At 39.9% G+C, this 19368-nt stretch overlaps 6 protein-coding genes across 7 annotated transcripts; 2 read left to right on the forward strand and 4 right to left on the reverse strand.

Moving 5' to 3' along the window:
• Positions 1-6440: 6440 nt before the first annotated feature.
• Positions 6441-8986, reverse strand: LOC9309044 (transcription factor UNE10). The gene is made up of 6 exons (XM_002875002.2): positions 8552-8986; positions 7989-8472; positions 7823-7915; positions 7666-7731; positions 6807-7193; positions 6441-6718 (listed from the first exon to the last, which is right to left on the reverse strand). Exons 1-6 carry the CDS (start codon positions 8647-8649, stop codon positions 6635-6637), a joined length of 1212 nt encoding a protein of 403 aa, XP_002875048.1. The 5' UTR covers positions 8650-8986; the 3' UTR covers positions 6441-6634.
• Positions 8987-9107: 121 nt separating this feature from the next.
• On the reverse strand, positions 9108-10668 carry LOC9311116 (type III polyketide synthase C). Its single transcript, XM_021022871.1, has 2 exons — positions 10337-10668; positions 9108-10250 (listed from the first exon to the last, which is right to left on the reverse strand). Exons 1-2 carry the CDS (start codon positions 10536-10538, stop codon positions 9274-9276), a joined length of 1179 nt encoding a protein of 392 aa, XP_020878530.1. The 5' UTR covers positions 10539-10668; the 3' UTR covers positions 9108-9273.
• A 29-nt stretch (positions 10669-10697) lies between these two features.
• LOC9311117 (probable plastid-lipid-associated protein 11) lies at positions 10698-11634 on the reverse strand. Of its 2 annotated transcripts, none has more exons than XM_002875004.2 (3): positions 11145-11634; positions 11013-11078; positions 10698-10928 (listed from the first exon to the last, which is right to left on the reverse strand). In XM_002875004.2, exons 1-3 carry the CDS (start codon positions 11606-11608, stop codon positions 10829-10831), a joined length of 630 nt encoding a protein of 209 aa, XP_002875050.1. In that variant the 5' UTR covers positions 11609-11634; the 3' UTR covers positions 10698-10828. The 2 variants fall into 2 exon arrangements, with proteins under 2 accessions (XP_002875050.1, XP_020878533.1); XM_021022874.1 differs by having other exon boundaries at positions 10780-10928; positions 11013-11069.
• LOC9311118 (probable mitochondrial import inner membrane translocase subunit TIM21) lies at positions 11625-13990 on the forward strand. The gene is made up of 8 exons (XM_021022873.1): positions 11625-11998; positions 12354-12422; positions 12506-12524; positions 12603-12736; positions 12933-13111; positions 13199-13247; positions 13355-13474; positions 13592-13990. The coding sequence occupies exons 1-8, from the start codon at positions 11885-11887 to the stop codon at positions 13748-13750; spliced, it is 843 nt and encodes a 280-aa protein (XP_020878532.1). The 5' UTR covers positions 11625-11884; the 3' UTR covers positions 13751-13990.
• Positions 13965-14861, reverse strand: LOC9309045 (actin-related protein 2/3 complex subunit 5A). The gene is made up of 4 exons (XM_021022875.1): positions 14720-14861; positions 14559-14631; positions 14360-14460; positions 13965-14220 (listed from the first exon to the last, which is right to left on the reverse strand). The coding sequence occupies exons 1-4, from the start codon at positions 14806-14808 to the stop codon at positions 14085-14087; spliced, it is 399 nt and encodes a 132-aa protein (XP_020878534.1). The 5' UTR covers positions 14809-14861; the 3' UTR covers positions 13965-14084.
• A 615-nt stretch (positions 14862-15476) lies between these two features.
• LOC110227687 lies at positions 15477-17720 on the forward strand. Its single transcript, XM_021022872.1, has 2 exons — positions 15477-17003; positions 17243-17720. The coding sequence occupies exons 1-2, from the start codon at positions 15908-15910 to the stop codon at positions 17275-17277; spliced, it is 1131 nt and encodes a 376-aa protein (XP_020878531.1). The 5' UTR covers positions 15477-15907; the 3' UTR covers positions 17278-17720.
• The last annotated feature ends 1648 nt before the right edge of the window (positions 17721-19368 follow it).

Here is a 19368-nt window from a genome sequence, read left to right on the forward strand (position 1 = left end):
TGAAATGAATCTCGCATTTAACCAACATTTGACTTCACCCTTCTTTTTAAACCTATCTCTCACACACACATGCATGTGACATATGTATCACATCATCTCAAATTCAACTTTTCTTTTTTTAGTTTTAATATAATGGTACCAAAAATAAAATAAAAAAATACTACACATTATGTATCTGCATAATATACTACAAATTTCAACATTTATATCTGCTCATTGTGCTCAACACACTACAAATTTTGAAATTTAAATAGTTTACATGTATGTGTGAATAATAGATTAAAAAATGGGTTAATTACGGACCAGGTCCATTGACCATGTTTTTCTTTCACGTTTTGACAAAGTTGGGGAGAACTTTCAAGTTTTGACAATTATGTCATTTTCGGACGAAATTGCCATTCTAGCAAAACTAGTGTACGGAAACAGCGAACGAATTAGTTAGGCGCGTTGTTTACGTACAAAATATCTCGTTAGCTACAGTGGAGGCATTTTTTATTTATTTCTGTCGCGTGTATAGTGTACCAAAGCCGATTAAAAAATTAAAATATGTTGTGATAAAGGGTTTAAATACTAAAAAAGGAAAGACCTGGCTAATACTAATTGTAATCAATGCAAATTTATCATTATATCTTATTTTATTCCTCTTATATCATATATACGTATACTGTTTAGATTTTTTATAGAGAAATTTTTTTTTTCACAAATATCTATGAACGAATGAGATTGTTGTCATTTTGATATTGTTGTTTAACAAAATTTGCAGGCGAGAAAAGCAGTGAACGTGGTAAGTAATGAAGTTATAAAAATAAATTTTAGCTATTACATACACTTGAATTTTGATTTGAAAGAAAATAAAATTATTTGGATACAAAACTTTAGGAAAAGCTAATTTTTTTGTCTTGATTCTATATTTGTTTTGTTGTAAATGCTAAATAAGGAGATTCTATGTGCATTAATTGTGTAGTTAGAAATTCTTTTTTGCAATTGGAGCTATAAAAGTTATTTTTAGTTGCATTTAATGAGGTTTTCCTAAATTTATGATGCAGAATGTTAATGGAGATTCCAGTATTTATTATGGTTGGTGAGTGGAGAATAACAAAAGAAGAATAAAAATTTGAACCTGAGAAAAGATGCAATGGTCAGTGTGTACGTGTTAGGGAAAACATGACGTACACGGATTTGCCACATACATTATGTGAGGTTTTCAATTTGAAGTCCACTGAATGACATCCAGTAATTAGTTACTAGATGCCGGAAAATATGTCAATGATGTTAGAACGTACACGCCCTCCTGTCTACATTGACAATCAAATGAGCCTGGATACATTCTTCTTGATCCGTGTTGGGATCCTAGTGTAAACTTGTTTGTGTCTTTCAGTACAACCGTCAAGGGAGGCATGAATAGTATTTCTACGATGGATGGCCATGATGCTGAAACCAACTCTGGGTCGGGGAGTGAAAACTCACCAAAAACCATGGTAGAGTGTACGTACACAAGTTAACGTGTATGTACAGAAAAACCAGTGCTATTTTTGGTGACAGACGATATACATGATTTGTTGTTAACTTTTGTTGTTCTCAAGTTCAGAAAAAGAGACAGAAAACTTATTCCGAATCAGTGTACAAAATGTAGACAAGAAGGTCATAACAAGAAGACTTGCAAAAATCCAATTTAACTCAGTGTGTTTGTTTTTTATCGAAGTGTTGACAGTGTACGTTTATGTGGGTACTGATACAGGTCAAATTGATCCTAAAGCCTACTCTCTCAAATAAGAGATCTATTGCAGTACTTTAGGGTCAAATTCCGCAAAGTTTTTTTGTTCAACAATAAGTTATAAGTCTCAAAATTAGGCTAAATAAAATAATTAAAATTAAAATAAAACAATAGCAGGCAATGATATCTGGTGAAAAGATCAATAGATTAAAGCGTCAGGTTTAGGGAAATTTTCAGGAAATAAACTATTAGTAAATCTAGCAAATTAATTAGGATTATTTAATGAACCGTTATTAAACTCAAATCACTAATGAATAGCTAACCACATCTCGATGCGATAACTTACAAGCCTAATATCAGTAATTCTACCTCTCGATGCGAATTCCTAGATCTAGACTAGCATTAAATTTAGGTTTGATATGTTCACCTTAGTAGATAGGCCGATTCTTATTATACACCTATAAACCAGGCTCATCTAAAGTAGTTCAGGTAACAGGTGCCCTCTCGGATCAAATACCTATTATCCTAAGATAAGGTTCTAGTTAGCTACTCTATAACAAGCATTAAGAACAACCTAGATGAAGAACTCTATGGATTAATCCTAACAGGTAATTGATTTACTAGTTCGTCTAAATCCCTAATAAGAATCCCTAAACCTAACAGGGAGATTACTCAGACATGATTAATGAAACAGAAAACATGTTGAATAAATTGCAGAATAAGAAATCAATAGAAGAAAAGGGTTTAGAAGAAATCTTCTCTCTAACAAGGTAATGAATCTCTGAAAAGTTGTTCTCTCCAATTATATTCCAAAGGGTTCAAGCACAGAGACTTACAGAAGCAAAAAGACAAAAGTTGCAGGGTACAGAAACTGAAAAACCCTAAAAATTATTTATAAAGTCTACAAAAACGTGCAGGGACTAAAATTACAAATAGGAAAGTCTTCTGGGTAAATTCTGCAGGCTTTAAAACTCTAAACCGTTGAGATTCCTTGCTGGGCCGCGTATGGTGTCGAGCGACACCAAGGGTGTCGGTCGACACTCATGCCTTGGTTCGAACCGAATTCGTCTCTTCAGCTCCAAATCTTCGGTTTAGCTCCAGAATGATTCCTTTTCTCCAATTTCGTTCCGAACGTGTAAAAACCTGAAAAAAAAACTCAAAAAGACACTAGAAACAACAAAAAAGACTCTAAAACTAACACGTAAATCACGGTTAAAACCAGTAAAATCCGTGTTATATCAGGTACTTTATGTACCAAAGTTTATTGCGGTGTACGTTTGTATTTGCCATCGTATAACTATGTACATTTATGATCTTCTCCTTGTACGTGTATCTTACACCACAAACGGTTACAGACGATTACACAATTGCATATCTCAAACGTTGCACCCTTTCGAATTAACCATTGCGTCAGTTACAAAATTTTCTTATTTAAGCCATAATTTCTTCTTACTATTTTCCACGTTTCAGCTATCGAAAACCCTTGTAAAGACTCGGTTTATATCTATGAACCACAAACTCGCACCGGTTTTGCTTATTTTCCGTGTTATCATCATGGACGGATATCATACTATTTCTGAATTGTGTCCTCTTATCACTAGGTGGACAATTTGTGTCTTTGTTGTGCGAGTGTTTAAGAAGTTTGTTTTGCACCGAACGTTTTCGAAATCGGCATGAACTTGGCAGATGATTCGGTACTATGCATTTGTCTCGTTCGTCGTTTTCAACATACAACGCATTTTCTAAACTCTAATTCGATTTTATCATATCTTGCAGGATTCACGTTCCCGTATAGATGTAATCATTGATCGTCGTCTTGCTCCTTTTTACTTAGACCGAGTCAAAGAAAATGAATAGAAAATTATCACATCTTTCTACGTCCGTAACAACGCTGACCCAATGAGAGCAACAGTGCACGACTACGGGATCTAGTTTATGGATCAGACCATTGTAACTAACGCATTGCGAATGGGCGCATTATATTTTTATGATTCTACTCCATTCGACTACATTATTGAGAAGACGGTTGATAAGAATGTGTTGGTCTGTCAGTAGTTTAATCTAAAACTTGTTTTTGTATATTTTATGACAATACTTCCATAGTATTTTGGTTTCCTACTTCCATAATATTTTATAACAATATCCATAATATTTTGGTTTTTTTTTTGTATATTTTATGATAATACTTTCATGGCCGAAGATTTTTACGGTGTGAAACTACCTTTCAAGATCAAAGATAGATAGTACGTACCTTTAACCTTTGCAAATAAAACTACTTTTCTCATTTGCTGATCATGTTTATCATTCTATCTAATTTAGCATGGAAATTGTGGAATGTGAAGCACACAATCAACAAGCTTTGAACTTCCAACATTACTTCCGGAGTTATACTCGGCGTAATATTGTGGTTACACTCGTTTGCTGGCGGGTTACCGGAAGAAATAATCCGAACCTTGTGAATCATGGCCCTGTCTCAGAGTTGTTTTATGATCCGGACATACCGGAAGTCGAAGAGATAATGATGGTGATTTATTAGTATAAAGGAGTACATATTGCTTTGTTGTTTAATGTTTGAGTGTTTTCTTAAAACTACATATTGTTGTTTATACTAATAAATTTAATGTTTGAGTGTTTTCTTAAAACTACATACTGTTGCGTTAAACTACAAACAAATATTGTTGTTTTCTAGGATGTTTAACTCCCAAAATTTAAATATATGGCCTAATTTATTTTTATGGCTTTGTACGTTTAACATATCATTCTTGACAAGTGTACGTTCATATTGAATAATTTGATCATGTGTACGTACATATTTGTCCGTTGTTGTTACCATTTCGTGGCTGTGTATGGTAATATTAGTGTTCTGAACTATGTACGTATACAGATGATTTCAACATCAAACGTTTAATAATTAATACATGTTGTCTTCATAAAATTAAACTTCATTCATTCATAACATGAGTTCTGGAAAAGGAAATACAAAGCATAGATATAAACCGAGAAGTAGCGTAGATTCATAAGAAATAAAGTAAAACTTAGAGCTGAAGCATAGTCATACGAGGGAAAATTGCATGTTTCATCCTTTATAACCATGTCACCTCTAGAAAATGCAGAGCTCTCGTGTGTACCAGTAGAAGAAACAATTTCGGCACCAATGTTCGTATGTGCAACGTCTAATATATCATGGAGTGTTAACAAACCTCCATGCTCTTTGCCACAGGGGAGAGCCTTCAAGATGAAGATGCTTGAATGTGGTACATGGCAAACTTCCCCACGGCGGTTGCTGCCTCGAACGTTGGTATCATTTCCCAGTACATCGCATTTACCGGCACGAAGTCACTGTAGTTGTCCGTTGTTGTTAACAACAACCCATGTGCGAAGCAAGCATATGGGTCGGTTGGTATACCATGGACGACGGTCAGGAAGTTGCTTGCAAGTTTAACTCCCTTTGGGATTAAATCTTCGATTCAAAATCAATATCCCAAGATTTTAGATTCCTAAATCCCCATCCCCAAATGAAAATCGAATTCAGTGTTAACAGATACTTACCCATACTTGTGCTCTCCGGCAATGTACTAGGAATCTCGATTATCTTCTCCGGTAAGCTATTCACTTGCCTCTCCGCTGAACTTGTCACTACATTCGAGCGGCGCCGACTCTTCATCTTCAGTTGTTTCATTTTTTCCTGGTCATATGTACTCCGGTATCTTAATCGCCAGAAATTAGTTAGTTTTTGCTCATCTCGAAAAAAGCAAAGTAAAATGAGAGATTTAGAGAGGATTTGATACGGGATTCGCCGGAATTTTGTTACGTTTTGCTCGTCTCCAGATAATACAAAAAGATTGAGAGATTAAATAGAAGATTGGAAATCAGTTGAACTCAAATTTTTCCTCCTCTTCTCTCCTTCGTTTTCTTCAGTTTCTTTCCGTCGTTCATCTTCAGTTTAATTGTTTTTAATTAAATAAAAAAAACTAAATGAAAGAAACCAAACAAGCACAGTTACGTTTGTAGTTGAGGGTATTTTTGTCTGAAAAGTCACAAATTGTCAAAACATGAAAGATCATGTTCACTTTATCAATTGGTGAGAGAAAAACTCAATTGTTTCCTTTTTGTAAATTTTTTTTTTTTTAAAATACCATATATTATTATTCTTAACTTTTGTACGAACAGGCAACCACCGTTTTGGGAGTGTATATATATCATACTTAACTGTCAAACCAACTGGTGTCGACCTTTGGAGTTATATGATTTGATTTTTTTCTTCCTCTTATGTCATTTTCTCCGTGCTTCGTATCGTATGTTTCAATTATATGTTAGACACTGCAAAATATGTATATATGTGTGGTGACGATTGATTACTACTTACTTAGTTACTTGAGTTTGGCATTTTTCTCATGAATTTTCGAGTCATTTTTCGTTATTAATAACAATTTGATTTGTTCACTCACAAACGTGTGGTAATGGTCGGGGCCAAGTTGACCTGTTAACACCCAATCATTTACAGCACCTTTGAAAATTAAATATTCGCTTTCTTTTTTTTTGTTTCTTGTAGCATTATAAATTCAATAACATTATCAACAAATTATTGTGGAATTTTGCAGACAAAGCATATGCTGTTGTGTCTACTCCATTTCTACTTTTCACTTATCCTCAGTGACATAATTAAATTGGTGAAAGCGAAGGATTATCTACTGTTCGTATATTGATCTAGAAAAAATGGAGTTCATTTGTGGATGTGGTGGAGTGATGTTACTAATTCACCCAAACATAACCATTATTTATTTTTCTCTATCCAATTACAACAATATCTTTTTTTTTAAGTACGTAATTCATGAGTAGCCTATACAAATAAGTAAATAATTATGATGGAATATATATGTATGTATGGTGACTAACACATATATAGACGTGTTTAAATAATCATTTTGGATTCGAAGGAGGAAGTTGTTGTTGCATTTGCTGATATAATGCAGCCATCCTGCTATATGCTTCCATCGTCGTTGGCTGCAATTCCCAATATATAAATATAAATGGTAATGAAGCATTGATCAGACACAAGTTGTATATCTATATATAGAAAAAAGAGGTCAACCTGAGTCGAGCATGCAAGAAAGGCAGCCATAGGATCGGGAATGAGAGGAGACTGAAATCGAGCGTCGTTTGACGAAGCATCCCATGATGGACAAGTCATGGGCGCAAATGGGTTTGGCATCATGTTGGCATGGATATTAGGAGCGGTTGCAGCAGCAGCAGCTCGGTTCATAGAATTAAGGTCGAGGAGACCGAGCCCGGGCATCCCCATGCCAATCCCTAAACCCATGGGATTGGACATGAGAGACATTTGTAGTTGTTGTTGTTGTTGCTGCATGGCCATAGGAAGCATCATGGAAGGCATGTTCATTCTGCTCATCATGCTCACTTGTGCTTGAAGTTGCTTCAAGTACTCTATCACTTCATCCAACATAGATGCTTTATCCGTCTATAGTTCCAAAGTTAACGAATTATCAAACCTCATTTGTATCTACTAGCTATAATTAACCAAACCAATGCTACGGATATAGTCAAGCATGTGTGTAATGTAGATTGTGTTGATTTTTGAGTCGACAGCCACAAGGCATATAATAATTAAAGGTGTATGAATGGACCAACCGGACCAAGTAAAATAAGTTTTTAGGAGACAAGCAAATAAGAGATTGATGGACATAAGTGTGTGGAGTAGAATCATCGTATGAGGTCCATTTCTTTAGATGCATTCACTTCACTTTGGTCCACCACCCTTTTCTCATATTATCCCCTCGCTCTATTTTCATGTATACCTAGCTAGCTACTATTACTAATCAACTACTACTGTATAGCATCTTTTTGTACCATACGCACGCAGACTCATATGACTTTTATTTAGCCACGTACGTAATAATGTTTATGATACATATGTAAAACGGCATGCGTACCTTGCTGGAATTGGGAACCAGTTTCTGCAAAATCTTCATCCTTTGATTGATCTTATCTCTCCTCTTCTGCAATAAAATCAATCAAGGGTAAAATCGAGGGGGTCATGCATGTAAAACCAATCATCAGTTTGAAAAAAATGGTTGAGTGAATAATTACACGTTCGGATTGGTTATGAATAGCAGCAGCTCTACTTCTCTTGGTTGAAACTGATGATTTGCCTCCGGCTTTCTTCTCTTCTTCGTCCTCCATCTATCGTTTTTTCTTAACTAATATTATTTACTTATAATTAAAACTAGCTAGAACAAGTTATATGATGACTTGCCTGTGGGCGGCTGTGGCAGACGGAGTCATGATCGTCGATGGTGTTATCTTGCGAGCCCATGGATGTTGAGGTGAAACCTACGTCGTAAGTGTCCATGGTCAGCCTCTGACTCCCGCCCCCGCTCCACTCCGGCGCCACTCTGGCCCGTTTTCCACCGGCCATGGTACGACCATCGCTACATGACCCCACCCGGGTGGAGCCAACGCCACCGGGCTTGCTCTGCTGCTCCTGTACTAGTTTGGAGCAAGGGACAAGCGCGTCCATGGCCATGGCGGCCCTAGAAGAGCGATGGTGGAACCACGGGACGAGCTCATCGGTGGGCTTATGGTTAGGGAGGCGAGTAGCTTGGTCCACTATCGACTCCAACGTTCCACCCGCGCCTGTGGAGTACTTTGTCGACGAAGCCGTCACTCGCGGTGGACCTAAGCCGTGCAAGCCCAGTTGCCCGTTCTCCCACGTCAGCTCGGCTACCTCGTAGTCTAATCTGCAGACAAACAAGAAAAGCTATCTCTTATGATATTGTGGCCACTTATAATATCGAGATGATAAATTAAGGTACATACATGGGGATGTCTGCTGCTGTGATGGAGCGGACGGTGGTGGTGGCTGCTGCGGCTGCCGTAGTATCATCGATGTGACAGTTTGGAACACATTGGCTCATCCTAAATCTGTGTATCGCAGCAGTTTAAAAGGTTTAGTGTTATTGACATCTTCTTCTCTTTCCTATATGTATATAAAGAACTTTTATGTGAACTTTTGTAGTAATCACGTAATTGACAAGTGGGGACATGATACTTGAATAGTTAACCATATATATTAAATTATTCAGGTCCCTTCTTTAATGGCCTGCTTAAGACTTGTTGAATGTTTTGTTGACAACTTAAATGTGAGAATCAATTCTGTATATGACTCACATATATAGTTTGTTGTCATAGTTAGTAGGATTCGCTAAAATATAATACTAGTGTGTCACACTATGTTACATATGTTCTTTTGCTAGAAAAAAAAAAATTCCAAAGAGCGAGTGAATATTTTTAAGCCAAAGAAAACGACATTTGAATTTTGCAAGTATGAAATTACTTTTTGGATGCATGAAGTAAGATCTCGTTGAAGAATCAATTACGTAGTATATAACTTACTGTATTGATGCATTTCTATGATTTACCATTGAAGACCAAAACTAATGCAACAATTCCATGTATCATGTATGAGTGTTGGCATCGGTTCCTGAATAGTTAACGTGGCGATATTTTATTTGTTTAGAAAATGTCCGGTTCATAGAGATTTAGAGGCTCCTCATGAGAAAGCCTTCGAAAGTGATTCCCGGTCCGAAAGCTAAGCCCAGACCCCACTCTTCTCCCTCTGTGCCTTTCTTCTCAAGCTCATCTCTTACTTTGTCCATTATGTAGAAGATGGTGTTGCTGCTTACGTTCCCATAATCCATCAACGCCCTTCTGCTGCATTCCAGCTTTTCCGGCTTCAGCTTCAGCTTTGTCTCCAACCCGCTCAGGATGGCTGGTCCACCCGGATGAACTGCCCAGAAAAGGTCATTCAACTCCAACGAACCAGAGCCAGCCTTTGCCACCAGCTTCTTGCAGAACTCCTCCACGTTGTCTTCGATCTTCTGAGGGAGGTCTCTTCCTAGCTTGAAGCTTATTCCCTCTTCTGACAGCCTCCCGTCGATCACCCCCTGTGTTTGGGGAAGGAACTGCTGCAGAGCACAGTGAAGCTCCATGAAGGGAGATTCAGACTCTCTAGGGTCAGCTCCGATGATCAGGGCAGCTGCTCCGTCTCCAAAGAGAGCAGCCCCAACTAAGTCGTAAGGGCGAGCTTTGTTGGGCGGGCGGAACCCCAGAACCGTAGTCTCGGAGGTGGTGAGCAGCACCCGGCTCCCTGGGTTGTTCTCAGCAATGTCTTTGGCCACGCGCAGCCCGCTCAAACCTCCATAGCATCCCAGAAAATACAGCATCACTCTCTGAACCTCGTTTCTAAGGCCCAGCTGTGTCGAGAGGTAGAGGTCACCTCCGGGCAAACGAAACTCACTGGAGGAAACATAGACAAGATGAGTGATGTCTTCCACTGTCCTTCCCCATTCCTTGATGCAAACCAAGCTCGCTTCATATGCCATCTGCACAACCGCCTCGTTTGCAATCTCAAGCCTCTGTTTGATGGTTGGGGAACCCTCGGTTGCTAGTTCGGGGTATTTTTGCAGCGTCTCCCGAGACATGACTGTGTAGCGTGTCTTGACAGTTGTGCTTTTACCTAACATCACCAAGACACACAAACAAGCTTATCTTTCACAAGTGCTCAAAAAAAAAAAGTTGTCAAAGAAAGTAGAGGGAAGTTACACAAGTGTTGCAGCTTGTCTTTGATAGAAAGGTCATCGCATTTGATTTCACGGAGATAATCCTCCACGAGATTCTCCTGGGAAACAACATTGCTGGGGAAGGCCTTACCGAGAGCAAGCAGTGTTGCCTTCCCCTGATACGCAACACGCTTGGTGCTTTTGCCAAATTCTTTTTGTTTCTCTACCCTTGCGGACGCCAACATCTTTTTAAGGTCACAGTGAAGGAAGATACAAAGGATTTTAGTGGTTGGCCTTTTAACTCATGGATTGTGAAGACAACAGAAAAAAGAAAAAAAGGCATAGAAAATGTGGGTGGTGTGTTTGTAACAAACACAGACAAAAACCCTAAATAAACTCAAGGATCACACTTTGAATGATCCTTATATTCCTCTTCCTCCTCCCTATATTCCTGCATCATCTATTTGAGGCACAATGGTAAAGGGGTTGAGAGAAGGAAATGGTGTATTATACAAGAAGCATCACAAATTACAAATCATTCAGTCCAGTTATAAGGAGCACGATCAACAATTAAGTAGTCTCCTCTGATGTCCTTGGCCACTCTGATCTCAGCGTCCATATACACATTCTCAAACCTGTGGAACCAAAACCCAAACTCTCTCTTTATCTATAGAAGAAGAAGTAGCTCCGAAGAGGTAACAGAGAGAAGTCACACTCACCAGCCCTTCCCAAATGGTGGCAGTGGGATCTCCCAGTTCTTCGCTCTCAACACCGCACTATTGAATCTGAATATCAAAACGCTATCAACTAAGCAAAGATGCTACACATTTCAAAATAAAGAGAAGAAGAACCTGAAATTGACTCTCTGCGGGGAAGCGATCTCGATATCAGAGCGTACGAAGAAAACTCCGTCCGGCGGGAAAGTGATGACGTTATTGAGGATCCGTTTATTCACATCGATCACCTGCAAAACGTCTCCGGCGGTCGTCCCAAACAAGCCCGCCTTTTCTATGATGAATAGCTGTTCCTTCTCCGTCGTCCACAGGAGCCGCCAAGTGGAAGATAGAGATTCTCCCGTGGTGATGGAGCTGCGTCCGATAACCGCCATGGATTCGATGGCATCCACGATTGCATCTCGCTTCGTGGCGTCTTTCTGGGTTCTCACACCTCGATCCTCCTCGGAGATCAGCTCAAGCAGCTTCCGCTTGGCTCGCTGTGCTGGATTCGCGAAGATCGAGCAGCTTGTTCGAAAACCGCCACGACGACTGCTGCGGAGTGGAGGAGGAGGACATGCCGACGAGAGCGCGAGCGCCATGTTTGCAAATTGCAATTTCCATGGTTGAGGTTGCAAGAAAGAAGAAGAGATACACTCACTATTTGGGTTTATTAAAAAAAAAAGCCCATTTGGATTTTATTTGCTTTATCTCATGAGCCCACCAAGCCCAAGTCAAGAGCGTGCACGTGCGGTGCTTTGTTTGTCACGTGTCTACGATAAAACCCCAGAAGCGGCGAGCGGCTTTGCCTTGCTCATCAACCTCGCTCGCTCGCTCGTCGTCGTCGTCGTCTCCACTTCAATTCTTTTCAATCAGAGATGATGATGATGAACCTTCGAAGGAGATCAGCGGTGGCCATCGGCCACCAATCAAAGTCGAAACTGGCTTCGTTTTCTTCCGCTTCACTACCTTGTTCTGGAATCCCAAAATCGGTAAGGATTTCGTTATTCCATCTCCTTTTCCCAGTCTGCCGGCATTTCTATACAATAATGGCTAAAAGCTATTGGTTCTTCTACATAGACATGGATTGTTTAGGATCTTAATCTACATAGCTCGACTTCAATATCTGCTCTTTGGTCTGAGGTTGTTTTTTCAATGTCTCGGGTGAATGCTTCTCTACTCCTGTTTGAATTGACCTTGATCTGGGGAAAAATTACACTATTACTTTTGTCCAAGTTCTTTTAACAACATTCCCTGCCTGTTTGGTCGAGATTGTTTCTATTTCTCTTTCAAAGGTATTCTTCCCTTTTACTTGTTTAATATTTTGTTCTCTCCCTTCCGATGCAGTTGATAAGCGTTTTACCAAGAGGAGGAGCATCAAGGCAGGCCATTACTGATTCTGGTCTTATGACTCTGGTGAAGACAACATTTTCTTTGCTCTTTACACCCTTTTGTTATTAGATGTTACTTTCATAACTCTCATCGTTTTTCTTTTGCAGGACTCTACTGGAGCTAATGGTCAGCAATCATTATGTGTAATCAAACTTCAAATCCTACTCTTGTGTACTTGTTGTTCTGACAATTATCTGTTTGCAGGACTATTGTTTCGCTTCCGAAATCCGCAAGCAAGTATATGTACGGAAGCTCGTCCAAAGAACATCAACTCATCTTACTTTACGAGATCTTTTGCATCAAGAACTTCTAAAGAACCTGGGAATCAGCAGAATAAGGTTTTCATAAGAATATGCTTTTGACCTCCAACTTTTTTGTGTTTGTTCTTACAAGTTTCTACTTAATGTCTACGTTGTGTGTTTGCCATCTATCACAACGCAAGGTGTCAAAAGCGACAGACAACTTATGTCATCTAATCCCCGATATGAATAGCGTCTTAACATTAATGCCTGCTTTGCCAATTCTTCGAAACAGGCTAAGAAAGAGGTCACAACGGTGGAGGATCCTTTTGATTCTCCTACGTACCACATCCCGGACAAGCCGGTGACCTTTACAGAAGGTGCTTCCTACAGTCTTGTTATTCTGGCTGGGCTTGGGGTCGCTGGAGCTGCTGGGTACGGTGTGTTTAAAGAGCTCATATTTCAACCAAAAGAGTGAGGCTTCAGAACTCTAGTTTCATTTATATGCTCGGACACTTGGATGTGGTTAGAGTAATCTAACGACACCATTCTGTATCCTAGGTACAAGGTCTTTGACAAAGCCTTGAAGAGAATTCAAGATGATGGTCAGGTAATAAGAAAATAACTCTATAGATTGATCATAACGGAGGGTTGGTGTATTAAATAAAAGCATCTGCTTATAAAATGCAACAATGCTGAGATTGTCTTGTTAACTAGGTGAGGGTTAGGATTGGATCCCCCATCAAAGGCTATGGACAAGAAACCAGAAACCGCGCTGCTCGTCAACGTATACCCAATAGAGTATTTACAGATGAAGACGGAGTGGAGCATGTTGAGGTAATTCATTGTAGAACCTCTTCTGCCCTTGGATTCACATTCTTGTTAATATAAATTGTCGAGGAAGCAGAATAGAGTATTGCAGGTTTAACATGATCAAAATTGAATATGCTTCAGGTAAACTTCTACATCCGTGGGCCTCAAGGAGCAGGGAAAGTGTACACGGAGATGTTTAAAGACAAGGCAGAGAAGGAATGGAAATACACGTACCTGATCGTAGAGATTTTAACACCTTCCCCAGCCAAATTGATGTTGGAGTCTTACTTGCCTGCCTAAACACTCGTATTATATGATTCAGCTGATCCGGAAAACATTCAGAAACGGCTTAGATTGTTTTAGTTGGGGTGTTGGAGAAAAGAGAGAGAATTGTGTTACACATGAGTTGTAGGAATGACTTGTTATCAAGCAACTGTTTGGTAATTGAAAAACAAGTCTAAACTGATAAATGCTCAATGTTTATGATCCTCTTGGGGATGTCTAGGATTTTGAATCAAATTCAAGTTTGAGGCTTGATAATATTCTTATGCGAAAACATGAAACTGAGACATGGTTTCTCAAGGAGAATGCATATATCATGAAGCATCAAGTATACATTAGTGGCAATCATGGATCAAACGGTGTTTATAGTATCAGTAAGACAGCGGAGAATGCAACCGAGACCAGCTCTCTCTGTGAGTTTCTCGTGAATCTTCAAGCACTGATCGCAGGTGGGTCGGTCCCCAGTAGAAAGGCCTCTATACAAGTACCTGTTCCACACCATTCAAGCAAACAAAATCTAACTTTTAGAGAGATTCTAGCAACAAAATCGAACTTTTACTCAAAGACCTATATCTATCTCCAATGCAATCCAGACAAAAGAAAAGAGACTTTTCTAGAAGGACTTACTTCATGAGAATGTCGTAATATTCGGCATCAAGAGCATTGAGCATTCCGTCAATATCCTTTATGGCCATTATAGCTCTGTGCACAACTATCCAATTAGCCGACTGCAATTGAACCCACATGAATGATCCATCTTTTTTTTTTTTTTTGGCTCAGGAAACAAAATAAGAGGCGATTAAATTGAGGCAGAGGAAACAGAGACCTTGCAACGTTCATCGCGAGTTTTCGGAGGCGAACCTTCAAGAGCCGTTTTCAAAGCTTCGACATGTTTGTACCTGCACAAATTAAAACACTAATCTGGGATTAAAACCAAGAAAAAAAAGAAAAACTCTAGGGTTAGCTCCAAGGTATACTTAATATTACTGTTTGAGTAAGCTTTCAATCTTCCGCGATTTGGTTTCGATCCTCGCGATTATTGCTTCTGCATTATCAGCCTCAACAAATTCTGCCATTCGATCTCTCTCTCTTTGATCAGAGATTGAAAGAAAGAGGATGGGGAAAAATAGAGAGAGAGAGAGGAAAACTCAATCGCCGTTTCATCATTTAAAAAGGGGACTGAGTGACGTTTGTGTTGGCCTTAAACGGCACGTAGTTTTATCGTTCTAATGGAATGCTGCCACTGAATGATGATGGATGATGAAAACTTCATTTTTTTTCTGGGTATAACAATTTCAGGATTTTGTTAAGAAAAAAAAAAAAAACTTACAGTGCATAAAATAAAGATGAGAAAACTGTGCCTAAAACAGAGCCTCGTTTCCGAAATAGTAAAGAAGTCTTACACAGAGAGTGAGTTAGGAAACTCTCAACCAAAGTGACGATGCATCTACAAACCGGTGATTGTGTCTCGCTGACCAAGCAAGTTATTACGGATTCCTCTATCAAGTTGCTTGAACAAGACGTTGGCACTTGAGGCTTGGTTTTGAAGCAGACATGCGTTACATTCTCTCCATATCGAATAAATCATCGATGGAGAGGTGCAAAGTGGAAGATTCAGCCGTCGCCCAAGAGTCTAGAGTGATATTGTGAGCATTCAAGCTTGCGCAAACAGAGTCTCTACACTTCAGAACTGAAGCCACACCGCAAGAACAGGAGCTCACTGGCTTCAGCCATGGATCTATTAGGAGATAAGATACGATCAATCTGTTTGTTTATTATACTTAGGATATTCCCTTGTATCTAGGAGTATCGAGGAGATCTCGAAACAGTTTGTAACTGTAATGTCTTTATATTCAAGTGAATACACAACGATCTCCTCAAGGGAGACTTTCACAATCTTTCAATATTAGGAGATAAGATACGATCAATCTGTTTGTTTATTATACTTAGGATATTCCCTTGTATCTAGGAGTATCGAGGAGATCTCGAAACAGTTTGTAACTGTAATGTCTTTATATTCAAGTGAATACACAACGATCTCCTCAAGGGAGACTTTCACAATCTTTCATGGTATCAGAGCGCAGCTCAATCTAAAACGCTTCTCTAAATTATCTCTTTTTCTTCCTCTTCTTCTTCCTTCTCTTCTCTTCTCTTCCAACCTTCAATCTCTCTTCAATGGCCGCCGCAGCCAACAATTCCGACAAAATTTACGGAGTCAATAACATCAAGACTCACATCCCTGTGATTCTTGATCTTGAAGAGAGTAACTACGATGCGTGGAGAGAGCTTTTTCTCACCCACTGTCTCAGCTTCGATGTCCTTGGCCACATCGATGGCACTCTGCTCCCAGCTAACGCCGACGATGTCGCATGGAAGAAACGTGATGGGATTGTGAAGATCTGGCTCTATGGAACTCTCACACCTAAACAGTTTCAGGGTTCCTTCGTCTCTGGTTCAACCTCTCGTGAGATCTGGCTGCGGATCGAAAATCAATTCAGGAATAACAAGGATGCTCGGGCCTTGCGTCTTGACAACGAATTGAGAACCAAGGAGATTGGTGACATGAAGGTAGCTGACTACTGTCGTGAAATGAAGAAACTTGCTGACTCCCTCAGTAATGTCGACGCTCCGGTGCAAGATCGTACGCTTGTGATGTATGTGTTAAATGGCTTGAACGCCAAATTTGACAACATCATCAACGTGATTAAGCATCGCCAGCCCTTTCCCAGTTTTGATGATGCAACAGCAATGTTGCAGGACGAGGAAGAACGTCTAAAGAAGGCGATCAAACCGAACCCTACACATGTTGATCACTCCTCATCGTCAACTGTCCTGGCTGTTTCTAAAGCTCCACCCGTCAACAACTTCCAACGATCAGGAAATCAACAGTTTCAGAACAGAGGCCGTGGCAAGGGAAACAACAAGTTTCGTGGAAGAGGCCGGTCGTCATACAACTCACCACGTCCATCTTACCAGTCCACTCCATTCAACGCTTGGAACAGTCCATTCTACCCGCCACCATACCCGATGTGGCAGCAGCCGTGGGGGTTTCCGCCTCAACTAACAGCTGCAGGAGGCAGTGGTTATGGGGTTCTTGGACCACGACCTGCATACAACACACCACACAACAACACTCAAAATGTTGGAGGGAACAAGTATGAAAGCACAGCAGATTTTGCCCAGGCATTCAACACGCTGACACTGCAAGATCCCACCGATTCCCAGTGGTACATGGACTCCGGAGCTACCGCTCACTTAACGTCAGGCTCAGGTAATGATCTCCAAACTAATTTTAATCCTAGCATCAGAAAGTCTGTCATTGTGGGCAATGGTGGTTGCATACCTGTTGCTGCTACCGGATCCTTAACACTTGTTAATAAACCTCGTCCCTTATCGCTTCGAAATGTTCTTGTCACTCCCGATATCATCAAAAATCTTGTTTCAGTCCGTCGTTTCACTAAAGATAACACCTGTTCTATAGAGTTTGACCCATTTGGTTTTTCTATTAAGGACCTCCACACCAAGGAGACACTTCTCCGCAGTGATAGCACGGGCGACCTCTATCCAGTTTTTTCTACATTCAATAAGAGCCAAGCTCAAGCTTCGGCGTTTCTCGCTCAATCGTCTGAAATTTGGCATCAAAGATTAGCTCACCCTAGCAATGATGCCTTAAGGACGTTAATTTCCTCTTCTTATTTTCAGTCAAATAAAAAGACTCTCCCTTTGTCTTGTAATGCTTGTCAGCTTGGAAAACATGTTAAGCTTCCTTTTTATTCTTCCACATCTTCTGTTTCTTCACCATTTGAAATAATACATTCGGATTTGTGGACCTCATCTATTCCTAGCATATCGGGAATTCGTTATTATGTTCTTTTCTTGGATCAATTCTCTCATTTCTTGTGGGTTTATCCTCTTCGTAACAAGAGTGATGTCTTCTCTAAATTTTCTCAATTTCATAGCTATGTGAAAAATCATTTTAAGACCAATATTCGGTCTCTCCAATGTGACAATGGAGGTGAGTACAACAACTCTCAGTTTCATGATTTTTTCGCCAAAAATGGTATCACCTTCTGCTTCTCGTGTCCATACACCTCGCAACAGAATGGAAGATCCGAACGCATGATTCGAACTATCAATAACGCTGTTCGAACCTTGTTAATTCAAGCTAATCTTCCCACTTCTTTTTGGGTGGAGGCCTTAAACAATGCTGTTCATATTCTAAATCTCCTTCCATCTTCTTCGATAGACAACAAAATTCCCTTCTCTGTCTTGTTTCAAAAATCACCTTCTTACACTCATCTCCGAGTTTTTGGATCTCTTTGTTACCCTCATACAAACAATCAAAACAAACTCGAGCCACGGTCTACACCATCAGTTTTCCTCGGCTATCCTCTTCTTCATTCAGGTTACAGATGCTTTGACCTTAAGACAAGAAAAATTGTGATCTCTCGTCATGTCACGTTCAATGAGAAAGTCTTTCCGTTCAAGGCCTCAAACACTCAATCAAGTTCTGTTTATAACTTTCTCCAAAACGAAACAGAACCTTCTTTAATACAAAAACAAATCCTTCTCTCACCATCGTCTCTTTCTCCTTCTTCTTCCTCCGAGCAACCTGCTCCTCCTCTAATAGAGCAACAAACGTCTCAGCCACCTGCTGCAATTGAGCCGACACCACATCACATGGTTACTAGGTCAAAGCAAGGTATTAGAAAACCAAAACAAATTCTTTCCTTATCGGTCGAATCTGTTTCTTCAATTCCTAAAGGTTATCGACAAGCTCTTTTGGATCCAAATTGGAATCCTTCAATGACGGATGAATATGATGCTTTGATTAAAACTAACACTTGGAGTTTAGTGCCTAAACCTGCAGGTACAAATATCATAAACTCAATCTGGCTCTACAAACACAAGTACAACGCTGACGGGTCTTTAGCTAGATACAAATCAAGGCTGGTAGCCAATGGTAAATCACAAGAACAGGGTATCGATTTCGACGAAACATTTAGCCCCGTCGTGAAGCCTGCTACCATACGTGCGGTCCTCAATTTTGCTGTTGAAAGGGATTGGCCGGTTCACCAGTTAGATGTTCAAAACGCCTTTCTACACGGGACTCTTACCGAAACAGTTTACATGTATCAACCTCCCGGGTTTGTTAGCAAAGAACACCCAGATTTTGTTTGCAAATTAAACAAAGCGTTGTACGGTTTGAAGCAGGCTCCACGGGCTTGGAATGCAAGGTTTGCTGCCTATGTTAAGACGATGGGGTTTATTCAAAGCAAGAGTGATACTTCGCTATTCGTGTATAGGAAAGGATCGGATATGGCATATTTATTGTTGTACGTCGATGATATAATGGTCACGGCTTCTTCTTCACAGCTGTTGCAGTCCATCATCTCGACATTGAAACAAGAATTCCCAATGTCTGACTCGGGAAAGCTAAGTTTTTTCTTAGGCATCTCAGCTACCTTTGATAAAGATGGTGTGTTCTTATGTCAAGAAAATTATGCAGCAGAGATTTTACTTCGGGCTGGAATGCAGAATTGTAAACCATGTCTCACTCCCGTCGATCTCAAGTCTAAGCTAGAAGAAGAAGCTGGTCCGAAAGTGAGCGATCCAACGCTTTACCGAAGTTTGGC

This window comes from Arabidopsis lyrata (genome assembly GCF_000004255.2).
Source record: "Arabidopsis lyrata subsp. lyrata unplaced genomic scaffold ARALYscaffold_6, whole genome shotgun sequence".
Classification (NCBI taxonomy): Eukaryota; Viridiplantae; Streptophyta; class Magnoliopsida; order Brassicales; family Brassicaceae; genus Arabidopsis; species Arabidopsis lyrata.